The sequence below is a fragment of the Mercenaria mercenaria genome, chromosome 1 (assembly GCF_021730395.1).
Source record: "Mercenaria mercenaria strain notata chromosome 1, MADL_Memer_1, whole genome shotgun sequence".
Classification (NCBI taxonomy): Eukaryota; Metazoa; Mollusca; class Bivalvia; order Venerida; family Veneridae; genus Mercenaria; species Mercenaria mercenaria.
Window position 1 is genome coordinate 92,368,098 of NC_069361.1, and position 14,120 is coordinate 92,382,217.

Genomic DNA, 14,120 nt, shown 5'->3' on the forward strand with positions numbered 1-14,120 from the left:
TGTGTGTGTTCCTTTGTTTGTTCGTTTTGTCCTCGTTTGTTGGCTTTGTGTGTGTGCACGTGTATGTGTGTGTGTGTTTGTGGTGTGCACGTCTGCGTGCTGTAGGTTTCGTTTTGGGGAGGCTGCGATTTTGGTACCTGGCATTCCCTGTTTGATATTTGTCTTTGTTTTTTTCCAGATAGTTTTCATGAGCAATTTTTGTTTCTTTACGACATAATGTGTATGGGTCGGATTAATAATATAAAAAAACTCAAAATAAAATATGAAACAAAGAAGAAAAAAACAATACACTAAGTGATTTTCGTAAACATTTCCTATTTTCGCGAAACTCAAATAATATGACATTTTCGCGTAATAGCCTTATTTCCGCGCTTTATTTACACCCAAACGCATGCGCACGCTGTACTTCCTTTTCCAGGTGCTTTACAAAGTTGCACAAGCACGTGTAAGTTTACCGTATAAATTGTCCAATTTTGCCTTAAGTAGAAGTAGTTTGTGTAATGTGAGCGTACCTGTTAAAAGCCATATCGTTGAGACAAATAAAGCCAATCGTATATATTTGTTAACGGACTCGCTTTTGCTGTAAAGGTTTGGTTTTTTTGCCGGATCATGTAGTCTAGGATCTTTAAGTTTAATTTTTAAAATTTTGTCTAGCCGTTGGATAAACGAGCGCCTTGCCAGTGTTCTAGACGCCCGGTAACTGGACGCCAAGCATTTTTTCCATACTATATATTTCTTTTTTGATACGTTCAAATTACATAGAGGGAAATTTTAAAATATCATTCAAGCAAGAAGTCAGGACTCGCCAAATTTAACAGACTTAAAGTAAAATCAAGTGCGCCCATGATGTCATCCATCTATACGGAATAGTCCAGAGGTTTTGATTGGGGATCATGTGGTCGATCATGCATGTCCAATTGTTCCATTGGGTGGTTATTTTTGGAAACTAATAATAGTAGCATGGGAAATCCTGATATAAAAAAACGGAAAATCATGCATGATGTAATTTACTATAGCAGTAGGTCGCTATGACTAGATACCGGAAAGGGCCCTTTCCGCAAAAAGGGCTTAACATGATCGGAAAGGGCCTGCCATATGTTTATTATTGGAATTTATTTAATTATTTCTTCATATTTCATTATGACATAATAAAAGAAACTAAATTATGAAAAAAAGTTATCAATTTTTTTATTTTTAAATGAATTATAGACAAAATACAAGTCATGGCATAAACCGCGCTGATCGGAAAGGACATAACATGAAGGGAAAGGGCCTGTCATATGTTTATTATTTGAAATTATTTAAATATTTCTTCATATTTCATTTAACAAATGAAATAGAAAATAAATTAAGAAAAGAATTTTATCAATTTTCGATTTTTAAATGAATTATAGACAAAATACGGGTCATTGCATAAACCGCGCTGATCGGAAGGGCTTCAATCGGAAAGGGCCTGTCACATGTTTAATATTGAAAATTATTTTAATTGTTTCTTCATATTTCATTTAACAAATAAAAACGAAAATAAATTATGAATAAAAAATAGCAATTTTCGATTTTTAAATTAATTATAGACAAAATACGAGTCATGGCATAAACCGCGCTGATCGGAAAGGACATAACATGATCGGAAAGGGCCTGTCACATGTTTATTATTTGAAATTATTTAATTATTTCTTCACATTTCATTTAGCAAATAAAACAGAAAATAAATTCAGAAAAAAAATCAGTATTCGATTTTTAAATGAATTATACACAAAACACGTGGCAGTGCATGAACAGCGCTGATCGGAAAGGACAGTCCGTATGTTTATTACTGGAACTAATTGAATCATTTCTTCATGTTTAATTTGATAAATTAAGAAGAAAATAAATTATGAAAAATCAGTTTTCAAAAGAATTATATTATGTTTAATATATAATTACAAAAACGTTTACTGCGTTCATTGTCAAAGCACAATTAACATAATGTATGCGGCGTAACAAACACGTGCCTCTGATTAGTCCTGATAGAGTTTGATTGGATTATCACACCTATTGATTATATCAATTAATCAGTATATTTATAAGCACACACAAGTGACATGCGACAAATAATGTCTAACAATTTCTTTATACTGGACAGATAATCGCCTTGATGTAACTCAATGGCAGATTATTTTAACAACGAAAAGCCGTAAAAACATCCTTAACCTTCTTTAATTATTTTGATTGACGCGTATAGCAATCAGTGTTTACTCAACTTGTTGATTGACAGGTGACACTTGAATAACCTGTCCGTTCGTTATAAACAATTATAAGGTACTTTAAAGGTGGTCAATCACATTTAAACAGCATTTAATGACATTTTTTACTTTTTGTATATTCTGGTAGAGAATTATTTAAGGAACAAAAAGACCGATTACATAGAGTTAGATTCCTATTTGAAATGTATATTTTATTATTTTTATAAAATTTTGTAATTACTCCCCTTTAATATGAAAGTATATAAAAAGCTGGGTATTTCTTTTTATTTCGATACAATGTCTAGTTTTATATTTGCATTTGATAGACATATCAACTATTGAACAATCTGAACCAAAATGCAAGTTTAAAAGCTGTGTGTAGCTTCTGAATTCATTTATTTCCAATCTATCTTGATATCAGTTGTGACTGTTATTCATACAGTAATGTGGATGTCTAAAAGTAAATTATTAAAAGTCTCTTGTAATTCATTTATGAATGACAATGTACTTTAGTTTATATGTTTTAACTCCATGTATATTGTACATTGATGAGACTATAATGAATAAAATATATGATATCTGAATATCTATTTTCTTTCTTATGCCAAAAAGAAATTTGAAGAAATAATTCTATAATTTCTGATAATAAACATTTGACCGGCCCTTTCCGATCATGTTAAGCCCTTTCCGATCAGCGCGGTTTATATACTGACGCGTATTTTGTCTATAATTCATTTAAAAATCGAAAATTGATACATTTTTTTCGTAAGTTCTTTTCTTTTTGAATTGTTAAATGAAATATGAAGAAATAAATAAATAATTTTCAATAATAAACATAAAGCAGGCCCTTTACGATCATGTTAGGCCCTTTCCGATCAGCGCGGTTTATGTACTGACGCGTATTTTGTCTATAATTCATTTAAAAATCAAAAATTGATATTTTTTTTTCGTAAGTTCTTTTCTTTTTGATTTGTTAAATGAAACATGAAGAAATAATTCTATAATTTTTAATAATAAACATTTGACCGGCCCTTTCCGATCATGTTGAGCCCTTTCCGATCTGCTCGGTTTATGTACCGGCGCGAATTTTGTCTATAATTCATTTAAAAATCGAAAAATGATATATTTTTTTCGTAAGTTCTTTCCTTTTTGATTTGTTAAATGAAATATGAAGAAATTATTAAATTATTTCCAATAATAAACATATGACATGTCCTTTCCGATCATGTTAGGCCCTTTCCGATCAGCGCGGTTTATGCCATGACTCGTAATTTGTCTATAAATTATGTAAAAATATATAATTGAATTTTTTTTGTCATAATTTATTTTCTTTTTTAATGCAAAAATGAAGTATGAAAAAATAATTCCTTAATTTCTAATAATAAACATATGGCAGGCCCTTTCCGAACATGTTAGGCCCTTTCCGATCAAATACCACGGAAAGGGCCCTTTCCGGTATCTAGTCATGCCCGCAGTAGGTTACATAGTCTAGACAGTGTAAATTAAAAATAAACAACAGCAGGGATAATGTTGATAAAATACCTGTATTCCCCAATGGTACCGCGGTATCGCACCACGGGAAGATGGTACCACGGTTACCGGTATACCGGTAATACCGTGCACCTCTACTAATAAGGACTGTCGTTTAGATAGCCTCGGCTATTAAGTTTACAAATGTAGGTGTGTACAATACATACTGTTTTAAACCTAAAACTAAGAACTAGCTTTTTACACATACAGACATGTTAATTTTATGTTTACATAGATGCTATGAAGAAATTGTTAATGTTTTCAAACATGAATTTGGATGAAATATATCTATAACATACGTTGTTAAATTTGTCTTCATCGCATTTCAGGAAACACAATGCAGTTGTTCATCCGTGGTACGCAGACCCATGTTGTCCAGGTTACTGGAGCAGAAACAGTCGAAGATGTAAAAGTATGTTCAATTACATGTTCATTTATGTAGATATTTAAATTGTAACAGTTGCATGCATGTGATATTTGTCCCAATTGGCCGTATTAAGAACAGGTGGAAGTAAACATCATTGTTGTGATTGTAAAAATTGTTATGAAAATTAGATTGTTCTAAGCTTGATGCTTATTGTATTAAGTAGAGTTGCTGAAATATTCCCGATGCTAAAAAGTTTATGCAGTGAATGAGTGTCAGTCAAGAACTACATACATTAAATTAGTTAAGCTGATGCCACTGTTGCTATGGTAACTGTCTGTCTTAAATAATGCCAAGAGGGACATCTGGGATCTTCCTTCTGTATTCAAGGCTGGAGTGTCACCATATAACATAGTGACAGCCATGTTCAGGGTCCACGCTTCTAGGCGACGTGAGCGAAGTGGTCGCTTTTTTTCTGATGACTTCGCTCTGTTTGTACAGAAAAGCGAAAAACAAGTCGCCCTAAAATCTGGCGCCCGAGGCAGTTATCATACATGTATATATCACATCTATCAGCTTCTAATCAGCTTGTAAAAACATTACATAATCAATTAGCGAAACTTCTCCCGTTACGGGTTGTGAACTTCACGTGTCAACAAAGTATGCTCCGCCTATCACCGAATATCGTTAGGATGATTTTAATTGGTCGAAAACTTTGGAAACACCAATCAAACGAGGCGAAACAAAATTGCCTTTAATTGATTTTGTGCATCACGGATAAAAAGTGTGTGCATCACGTGTGAAAACAAACAACTAAAAACTGTCAAAAGTAGGGTAAATAAAAACAAAAACACAAGTATGTCGGCGCAAGAGTCAGTAGCTGGTTATAGGATGATAGCCCATTGCAAATTGACCGATAGGGCCTAAAGAAAAGCTCTGAATAATAACCAGAGTTGTTCGTAATGTATGGTTTTAATTGCGGCTGCCAGACGTAAATATTCTCGTGTTATACATAAATTAAATTGAAATTCAGACAACATGTATTTAATTTCAATCAGTCACAATCAATTTTAGATAAGAACACATTAGCTTTTATCTTTTTGTTAAAGTTTTTTGAAAACGAAAGTAGGCTGTCAGAATGTCTGCTCGCGGTGACAACTTGCCGGTATTTCATGGACATTTTTCTTAATTTTCTTCAATAAAAGGTATTGTCATTGTAGACTTTGATATTAGATACTGTCCAGTGCCGTTAAATTTTCTTTCCATCATCACAATTTGTCAAATATATTCTTTAGACTCGAGAATTGGGCAATGCTTATGAGTGTATCAGTATCCGGACATAAATTTTGGATATCCGGATTTTGACCAGCTGGGGTTTGAAACAGGGGTGTGCATGGATAAGAATTGAAAAATAATTTTCTATTGTTAGTTTTGACTGGTGGAAGGAAGATGAGCCCGGCAAATCGCACTGTGTTATATGTAGACTGGCAAAATTTGATAATGCAATGCAAGGGTCATGACACATGAGCCGAACAGCAAATAACACTACACATGCCTGTTATAATACTGATGGTGATTTAGTATTATTTATGAATGTTTCAAACTACTGCATAAATACATGCTCACTGTGTGTGTTTGTATTTGATACTTGGTATTTTGTACTTATTTATAAGTAAAATATGTGTTGTTTTGAAATGTTATTCCTTTGTGCTGTACCATCAAAACTGTAATATACGGTTTAATTAATGACTGTTTTGACCCGCAGCCTCACTTCTCCCTGTTCTGAGAAAACTTCTCCCTATTTTCACTGAAGGGAGAAGTCACTTCTCCCAATTTTTCTGGGCTAGCTTGAACCCTGATGTTACTAAAATAGCAATGGGTTGATTTTTGTGAATATTTGTTTGATTTCATTGGTGAAAACAAAACTTATTATGCAAAAGTTTTCTTTAGATAATCAAAAATTCAGTTCAATCTAGATTTTTTCTTTGGATTGGGAATTGCTTTTTATGCTTGAATTTGGGAAAATGTAGTCTACTTTACCTTATGAGTAGGGCCAAATATGGTCAAATGATAGCTTCTCAAGTTCTGTGATATATGTATTTTGTTACTCCTCAAAACAGTAATCTCGTTAACAAATGTGATTATTGCAGTTTACTCATTTGTTACGCAAATTTTGTTCAAGTCTTTAAATTCCAGCATGCAATTTGAATTGATTGGAAGGAGGTCAGAATTTACTAGGTCATTCGGCAATATTTGATTAAAAAGTATTTTGATTAGTCAATAGGCATCATAACATCATTTGTTAGAGTTGCAGCTTTCCATCTGATACGTTTTGAAAGTAATGTAACTGTCCGTAATTAAGAAACACATGGCAAGTGAAAAAGAAAAGTTATAACCTGCAGATATACAGTACTGAGACAAAAAAGGACATACTTGGCAGAAAAGAATAAGGAATGGGTGATGCTCCCTGCAGTTTGTTTCTAGCTGGGGAACAACTTGTAAAATGCTTGTTTTCTATTGACTTGTTTCCCTCTCAGTGTAGTAGTGAAAACACCATTGTTTTGTTTCTAAGTCTGATAATACTACTACTATTTTAGAATCTATAAGAGATCTTGATACTTCAGGCTTTGATTGCTGACAAGGAAGGATACCCAGCTGAGGACCAGATCGTTCTGTATGGAGGCAAGCCCCTGGACACTGGCCTTCTGGCTAACCTCTGTGAGGACATGACCACCCTTGAGGTCAACATCAAAATGCTCGGAGGTATCAAAATAAACAACTTATAATAGTTGTGATTTATTAGGTCTGAAAGTAAAAATTAGCAGGGCAGATCAAACTGCTAGATAGGTTGTCGTTAAGGGAGTTCTGCAACACAAATCTTGGTCACATTATACCCAGGCCTGGTGATAATTATGTCTCCCCCACTCTGAGGGAGACATATTGTTTTTGCCCTGTCCGTCCGTCCGGTCGTCTGTCTGTCCGTACGTCACACTTCATTTTCGAGCAATAACTGGAGAACCATTTGACCTAGAACCTTCAAACTTCATAGGGTTGTAGGGCTGCTGGAGTAGACGACCCCTATTGTTTTTGGGGTAACTCGGTCAAAGGTCAAGGTCACAGGGGCCTGAACATTGAAAACCATTTCCGATCAATAACTAGAGAACCACTTGACCCAGAATGTAGAAACTTAATAGGATGATTGGTCATGAAGAGTAGATGACCCCTATTGATGTTGGGGTCACTCCGTCAAAGGTCAAGGTCACAGGGGCCTGAACATTGAAAACTATTTCCGATCAATAACTAGAGAACCACTTGACCCAGAATGTTGAAACTTAATAGGATGATTGGTCATGAAGAGTAGATGACCCCTATTGATTTTGGGGTCACTCCGTCAAAGGTCAAGGTCACGGGCATGAACATTGAAAACCATTTCTGATCAATAACTAGAGAACCACTTGACCCAGAATGTTAAAACTTCATAGGATGATTGGTCTTGAAGAGTAGATGACCCGTATTGATTTTTGGGTCACTCCGTCAAAGGTCAAGGTCACAGGGGCCTGAACATTGAAAACCATTTCCGATCAATAACTAGAGAACCACTTGACCCAGAATGTTGAAACTTCATAGGATGATTGGTCATGTAGAGTAGATGACCCCTATTGTTTTTGGGGTAACTGTCAAAGGTCAAGGTCACAGGGGCCTGAACATTGAAAACCATTTCCAGTCAGTAACTTGAGAACCACTCGACCCAGAAGGTTGCAACTTCATAGGATGATTGTTTATGCAGAATAAATGACCCCAATTGTTTTTGGGGTCACTCCATTAAAGGTCAAGGTCACAGGGGCCTGAACATTGATAACCATTTCTGATCAATAACTTCAGAACCTCTTGATCCAGAATGTTGAAACTTCATAGGATGATTGAACATGCAGAGTAGATGACCCCTATCGATTTCGGGGTCACTCTGTTAAAGGTCAAGGTCACAGGAGCCTGAACATGGAAAACAATTTCCGATCAATAACTTGAGAACCACTTTACCTAGAATGTTGAAACTTAATAGGATGATTGGACATGCAGAGTAGATGACCCCTATTTATTTTGAGGTCACTTGATCAAAGGTCAAGGTCACAGGAGCCTGAACAGTGACTTGAGAACCACTAGGCCAATAGTGTTGAAGTTAGAGGGATGACTGGACATGCGAAGTAGATGATCCCTATTGCAGCCAACCATCAGTGTCTCTTTGACTTTCGCTCCTGGCCCCTATTGACTTCTTGCCTATAGGACTTTGCATTGGGGGAGACATGTGCTTTTTTACAAAAGCAATTTCTAGTTTTGAATTATATTTTACGGTAGATGATGGAATAAAAGCAGTATGATATTCGGGTTAAATTTCAAGACATTTTTTCTTTCAAGAAAACTAGTCCTTGAGAAAGTGAAAAAAAGTACTGTAACTAAGACTCAAGAGCACTAAATTTTGCCTCATATTTTTGTATGAACCATTTACATTGTTAGACAATTTGGTTTACCATCAATACTAGAGAAGGCTTGGTCTGCCAATGTTCAAACTTCATAGGATGAAGGTTTATGGTCAGTAGATGACCCTTACTGCTTTTGGGGAGGGGAGATTAGTTCAAAGTCAAAGTGACTGAGCCTGAAAACATTTTATGCTCATTAACATTAAACTTAACAATGCTGTGGACTGCATTAGTCACATAGGATGATTGCTTGTGTTCAGTAGATCTCCTGTGATTAGTAGATGATCCATATTACTTTGGCAGTCAAATTAGGATTGTTGCCTGTACTACATGACACAGACACTTGGGGTTAGGACCTCCACACACCCTATTCTCCTCCGCCCCTGGTTAAGTTTAGCCAATATATTTTAGCATTTTACCATGTATTGAGCGTAGGTGACGATCATAAAACGCATTTTGTAACATTTCAGCGTGTTTTTAAAAAATGTATTTTTACCATCAATGCTCTCAATATTACAAGATATGAAACACCGTACGAACACTAGGGAAACAATAGCCAGTTAAACTTTTAAATGAACCCCTACCAATGAATCACTGGTATCAATCGTCAGATCTGTTACCATTCTGTCAAATGACACCGGTCCCGACAACTGTCATTTGTATTCCGACGAGAAATCAATATAAATAAATCAATCAATCTAAATTTTATGGAACACTTCCTTGCGAATTGATCCCTGCTTTGAACTGCGCATATCGTTGCCGGGTACCAAAATTGATATCGTTTCGACTGCATTATACCGGATTATCGCTTCAGCACGTGTTACACGAGGTTTGTTTACATAAAGAAGTGTAATCTGGTTTAACATAGCCGTAAAAGTAACAATTTTGGTACCCGGTTTATGACATGCGCTACACAAAGCGAGGGTCCAGCGCAAGCAAGTGTTCCCATTGTTCGTGCGATGTTTCATATCTTGTAATATTGAGAGCATTGATGGTAAAAATACATTTTTAGCTCATCTGATTTTTTGAAAAAAAATGATGAGTTATTGTCATCACTTGAGCGGTTGTCGGCGTCGGCGTCGGCGTCGGCGTCGGCGTCGGCGTCTGCGTCGGCGTTGCCTGGTTAAGTTTTATGTTTAGGTCAGCTTTTCTCCTAAACTATCAAAGCTATTGCTTTGAAACTTGGAATACTTGTTCACCATCATAAGCTGACCCTGTATAGCAAAAACATAACTCCATCTTGCTTTTTGCAAGATTTATGGCCCCTTTTGTACTTAGAAAATATCAGATTTCTTGGGTTAAGTTTTATGTTTAGGTCAACTTTTCTCCCAAACTGTCAAAGCTATTGCTTTGAAACTTGGAATACTTGTTCACCATCATAAGCTGACCCTGTACAGCAAGAAACATAACTCCATCTTGCTTTTGCAAGATTTATTGCCCCTTTTGGACTTAGAAAATCAGTTTTCTTGGTTAAGTTTTATGTTTAGGTCAGCTTTTATCCTAAACTATCAAAGGTATTGCTTTAAAACTTGCAACACTTGTTCACCATCATAAGTTGACCCTGTACAGCAAGAAACATAACTCCATCCTGCTTTTTGCAAGATTTATGGCCCCTTTTGGACTTAGAAAATATCAGATTTCTTGGTTAAGTTTTATGTTTAGGTCAACTTTTTTTCATAAACTATCAAAGCTATTGCTTTGAAACTTGCAACACTTGTTCACCATCATAAGCTGACCCTGTACAGCAAGCAGCGTAACTCCATCCTGATTTTTGCAATAATTATTGCCCCTTTTGGACTTAGAAAATCATTTTCTTGGTTGAGTATTATGTTTAAGTCAACTTTTCTCATAAACTATCAAAGCTATTGCTTTAAAACTTGCAACAGTTTTTCACCATCATAAGTGGACACTGTACATCAAGAAACATAACTCTATCCTGCTTTTTGCAAGAATGATGGCCCTTTTTAGACTTAGAAAATCATGGGTAGGACAATATTTCTATTACACAAAAAAAATCAGATGAGCGTCAGCACCCGCAAGGCGGTGCTCTTGTTTAAAAACACGCTGAAGTGTTACAAAATGCAGTTTATCATCATCATCTACGCTCAATACATGGTAAAATGCTAAAATATATTGGCTAAACTTAACCAGGGGCGGAGGAGAATGGGATGTGTGGAGGTCCGAACCCCATGTGTCTGTGCTACATGATCCCTGATTTATTTGGTCATCTGGTCAAAGGTCAGGGTCACAGCATTTAAAATTACATACCTGTTTGCCCCTGTCAGGCCATCATTGGGGGTGTATGTGTTCTGCAAACAGCTGTTGTTACAGTAGGCTTACACTTGTATACCTGTCTATCTGACTAAATAAACATAAAAGTGTTTCACTGTAGGTATAGATTAGGTTCTCTGGTCAGTTAAACCAGTGTTTTTCACCACTGATTTAGAATTTCAGGTTAAAGTTTTGTATGAAACAAGTTAACTGTTTCTCAGAAACTATGCTGCAAGATGCTTTCAAACTTCATTCAGATAATTTTTTATGTCTTCAGGATCAAAAGATGATCTCCAATGACAAATTACATAACTAGCTTTTATTGTGTCAAAATTATGCCCCTTTTAGCTCTACTTTCCGAAGAGAAAGAGAGCTGTTGCACTCGCCCCTGTGTCGGCGTTGGTTAAAGTTTTTGATAAAGTCAAATATCTCTGTTACTATCAAAGATATTGACCTGAAACTTAAAATAGTTATTTACTATCAAATTCTGCACCAGGAGAAACAATTCCCATAACTCTGATTTGAATTTTAACAGAGTTAAGCCCCTTTTTAACTTAGAATTTTTGGTTAAAGTTTTTGATTGTCAATATCTCTGTTACTATCAAAGCTATTGACTTGAAAATTAAAATAGTTACCTACTACCAAAGTCTACACCAGGAGAAACAATCCCCATAACTCTGATTTGAATTTTGACAGAGTTATGCCTCTTTTTAAGTTAGAATTTTTGGTTAAAGTTTTTGATAAAGTCAAATATCTCTGTTACTATTAAAGCTATTGACTTGAAACTTGTAGTTATCTACTATCAAAGTCTACACCAGCAGAAACAATCCCCATAACTCTGATTTGAATTTTGATGGAGTTATGCCCCTTTTTGTCTTAGAATTTTTTTTTGTTAAAGTTTCTGATAAAGTCAAATATCTCTGTTACTATCAAAACTATTGACTTGAAACTTAAAATAGTTATTAACTATCAAAGTGTACACTTGGACAAACAATCCCCATAACTTTGATTTGAATGTTGTCAGAGGAATGCCCCCTTTTTAACTTAGAATGTTTGTTAAAAGTTTTATAAAGTTTTTACTGGCAATGTTCTAATTTTGAGTCAAGCACTGAGAAAAGTTGAGCGCGCTGTCTTATGAACAGCTCTTAATAACTTAGAATTTCAGGTTTAAAGTTTAGCTTGTAAGCAGGTTTTTCAGAAACTGTTAGGTCAAATGCTTTAAAACTTCATACATGTCTTTTGGGCCATGAGATTACTTCTTGTGTCAAGGTACATAACTAGCTTTGATTTAATCAAAATTTTGCCACTTTTTAACACAGACAGCTTTTGTTATTATAAACATGCATCATTACTTGTATTTACATAATTTTTATGTTGAGCTAACATTGCTTTTCTTTTCTTTAACCAGGAAAGGTGCACGGATCATTGGCTCGTGCTGGAAAAGTAAAGGGGCAAACACCAAAGGTATTGTTTGCAATATTACAAATATATTTGTATTACTTTTGTTTTGCACTAGGTATAAACTGCATGTAAGACTTAGAGAAATGCAACACACTTCAGATCTTAAGGTTAAAATCTTTTAAAATACTGCACATATAGTTTAATCAGATTAATTATACAGATGCAATGCATTTTGAACTGAATCAGTTTTGTATAATACAACGTGTAATTAAAATGCTGAATATTTAATTGAATTTGTTGAACTTCTATGAAATTTAATCATTATCAGTTTCAATTATCATTTCTGGGAAGAAGAAAAGTGGTCACAGATTTACAAAGTTTGTAAAACTTTGCCATGCAATTGTAAACGTAAATTATAAGTTATGAACTGTAATAAAACTAAACTATTACCAGTAATTTCATAAAGATTCAGGCAAAGTTTTGTGGTCTGTATTTACCTTATTGCTTAACAAAAATGTTACTGTAGAAATACATGTATATGGTCTAAAGGGATTTAAGTATTGAAATTTGAATATTTCTTCGAAATAATGACATGGTTTTAAGTGGGTTCAATAAGTTATAATTCAGAGGGCTAACAAATGGTTGGCGATTGTCCCCATATATCTTGTGTACCTGAAATAGTGCCCAAAATGGCATCTGAGGTTTTCCTTCAGTGTTTCAAGCTTGAAAGTAGCTGTGCTGTGAAATCAGTTAAGTCTGTGCATAAAAGTGTAATGAAAATTAAACTGTGGCAAACTTAAATCTTTCTTACTTACTTTTCTTCAGGTTGACAAACAAGAAAAGAAGAAGAAGAAGACAGGACGAGCCAAGAGACGTATGCAATACAACAGACGCTACGTGAATGTAGTACAAGGATTTGGCAGGAGGAAGGGACCTAATGCCAACTCATAAATCATTGACTTGTACATAACATTGTTTAAATAAATAATGTGAAACAAGATCTTTGCCAGGACTGGATTTTTATGTTGCTGTTCAGAAGACCCAGGAGGCATATATTGTTATCCCCCGATGAAAGTCGGAGGGATATAGTTTTGGCGTCGTCCTTCCGTCTGTCTTTCCGTCCGTCCGTCCTTCCGTCTGTCCGTCCGTCCGGAGCCATATCTAGGAAATGGTTGGGAATATTTATTTAAAACTTCATATACATGTTCACCACAATGAGTTCTTGCGGCCCTTCAAGTTTCAGTCAGATTGCCTAAGTAACACCAGAGTTATGGCCCTTAGAAGTTTCTAGTGTTAACTATATAGGGTACTATAAATATGGCAATTTCTGCATCATAACTTTTGATATATTTGACCTAGAACTATGAAACTTAAACAGAATTTAGATCACCATAATGTGGTTGTGTACACACAATTTCATTTGGATTTATTTGTAAATTAAGAGTTATTGCCCTTTAATTGTATAAAAATCCACATATTTGTACATAACAAACTTACCATTTGGTACAATTTCATTAAATTTCTTTCATTCTTTTCCATGAACATTTATTATAAACATGTGAAGTTGTGTACCCACACCTGGTCACCCCCTACCTTGATCACACACCTCCCCCCCCCCCCCCCCCCCCCCCACACCCCAAAAAAAAAAAAAAGTTCATTCCTTATTTTAGATTTTTAGCCCACCATCATCAGATGGTGGGCTATTAAAATCACTCTGCGTCCGTGGTCCGTCCGTCCGTCATTCCGTCCGTCCATCCGTTAACAATTTCTCGTTATGCATCTCCTCAAAACAACTGGGGGATTTTGACCAAACTTTGTAAGATGATGTATTGGTACCCTAGTTGGTCCCCCTGA

The 14,120-nt window shown here is 35.3% G+C and overlaps 1 protein-coding gene across 2 annotated transcripts; it reads left to right on the forward strand.

Annotated features, from left to right (window-relative positions):
• Positions 1 to 376: 376 nt before the first annotated feature.
• On the forward strand, positions 377 to 13,266 carry LOC123530348 (FAU ubiquitin-like and ribosomal protein S30). Of its 2 annotated transcripts, none has more exons than XM_045311120.1 (5): positions 377 to 445; positions 4,085 to 4,167; positions 6,744 to 6,882; positions 12,274 to 12,329; positions 13,092 to 13,266. In XM_045311120.1, exons 2-5 carry the CDS (start codon positions 4,093 to 4,095, stop codon positions 13,215 to 13,217), a joined length of 396 nt encoding a protein of 131 aa, XP_045167055.1. In that variant the 5' UTR covers positions 377 to 445; positions 4,085 to 4,092; the 3' UTR covers positions 13,218 to 13,266. The 2 variants fall into 2 exon arrangements, with proteins under 2 accessions (XP_045167055.1, XP_045167063.1); XM_045311128.2 differs by lacking the exon at positions 377 to 445 and adding an exon at positions 513 to 588.
• The last annotated feature ends 854 nt before the right edge of the window (positions 13,267 to 14,120 follow it).

Coding starts and splice junctions, on each gene's coding strand:
- LOC123530348 (XM_045311120.1), top strand. CDS start 4,093: ATGCAGTTGTTCATCCGTGGTACGCAGACCCATGTTGTCCAGGTTACT. Junction 4,168..6,743: donor AAACAGTCGAAGATGTAAAA/GTATGTTCAATT, acceptor TTGATACTTCAG/GCTTTGATTGCTGACAAGGA. Junction 12,330..13,091: donor TAAAGGGGCAAACACCAAAG/GTATTGTTTGCA, acceptor ACTTTTCTTCAG/GTTGACAAACAAGAAAAGAA.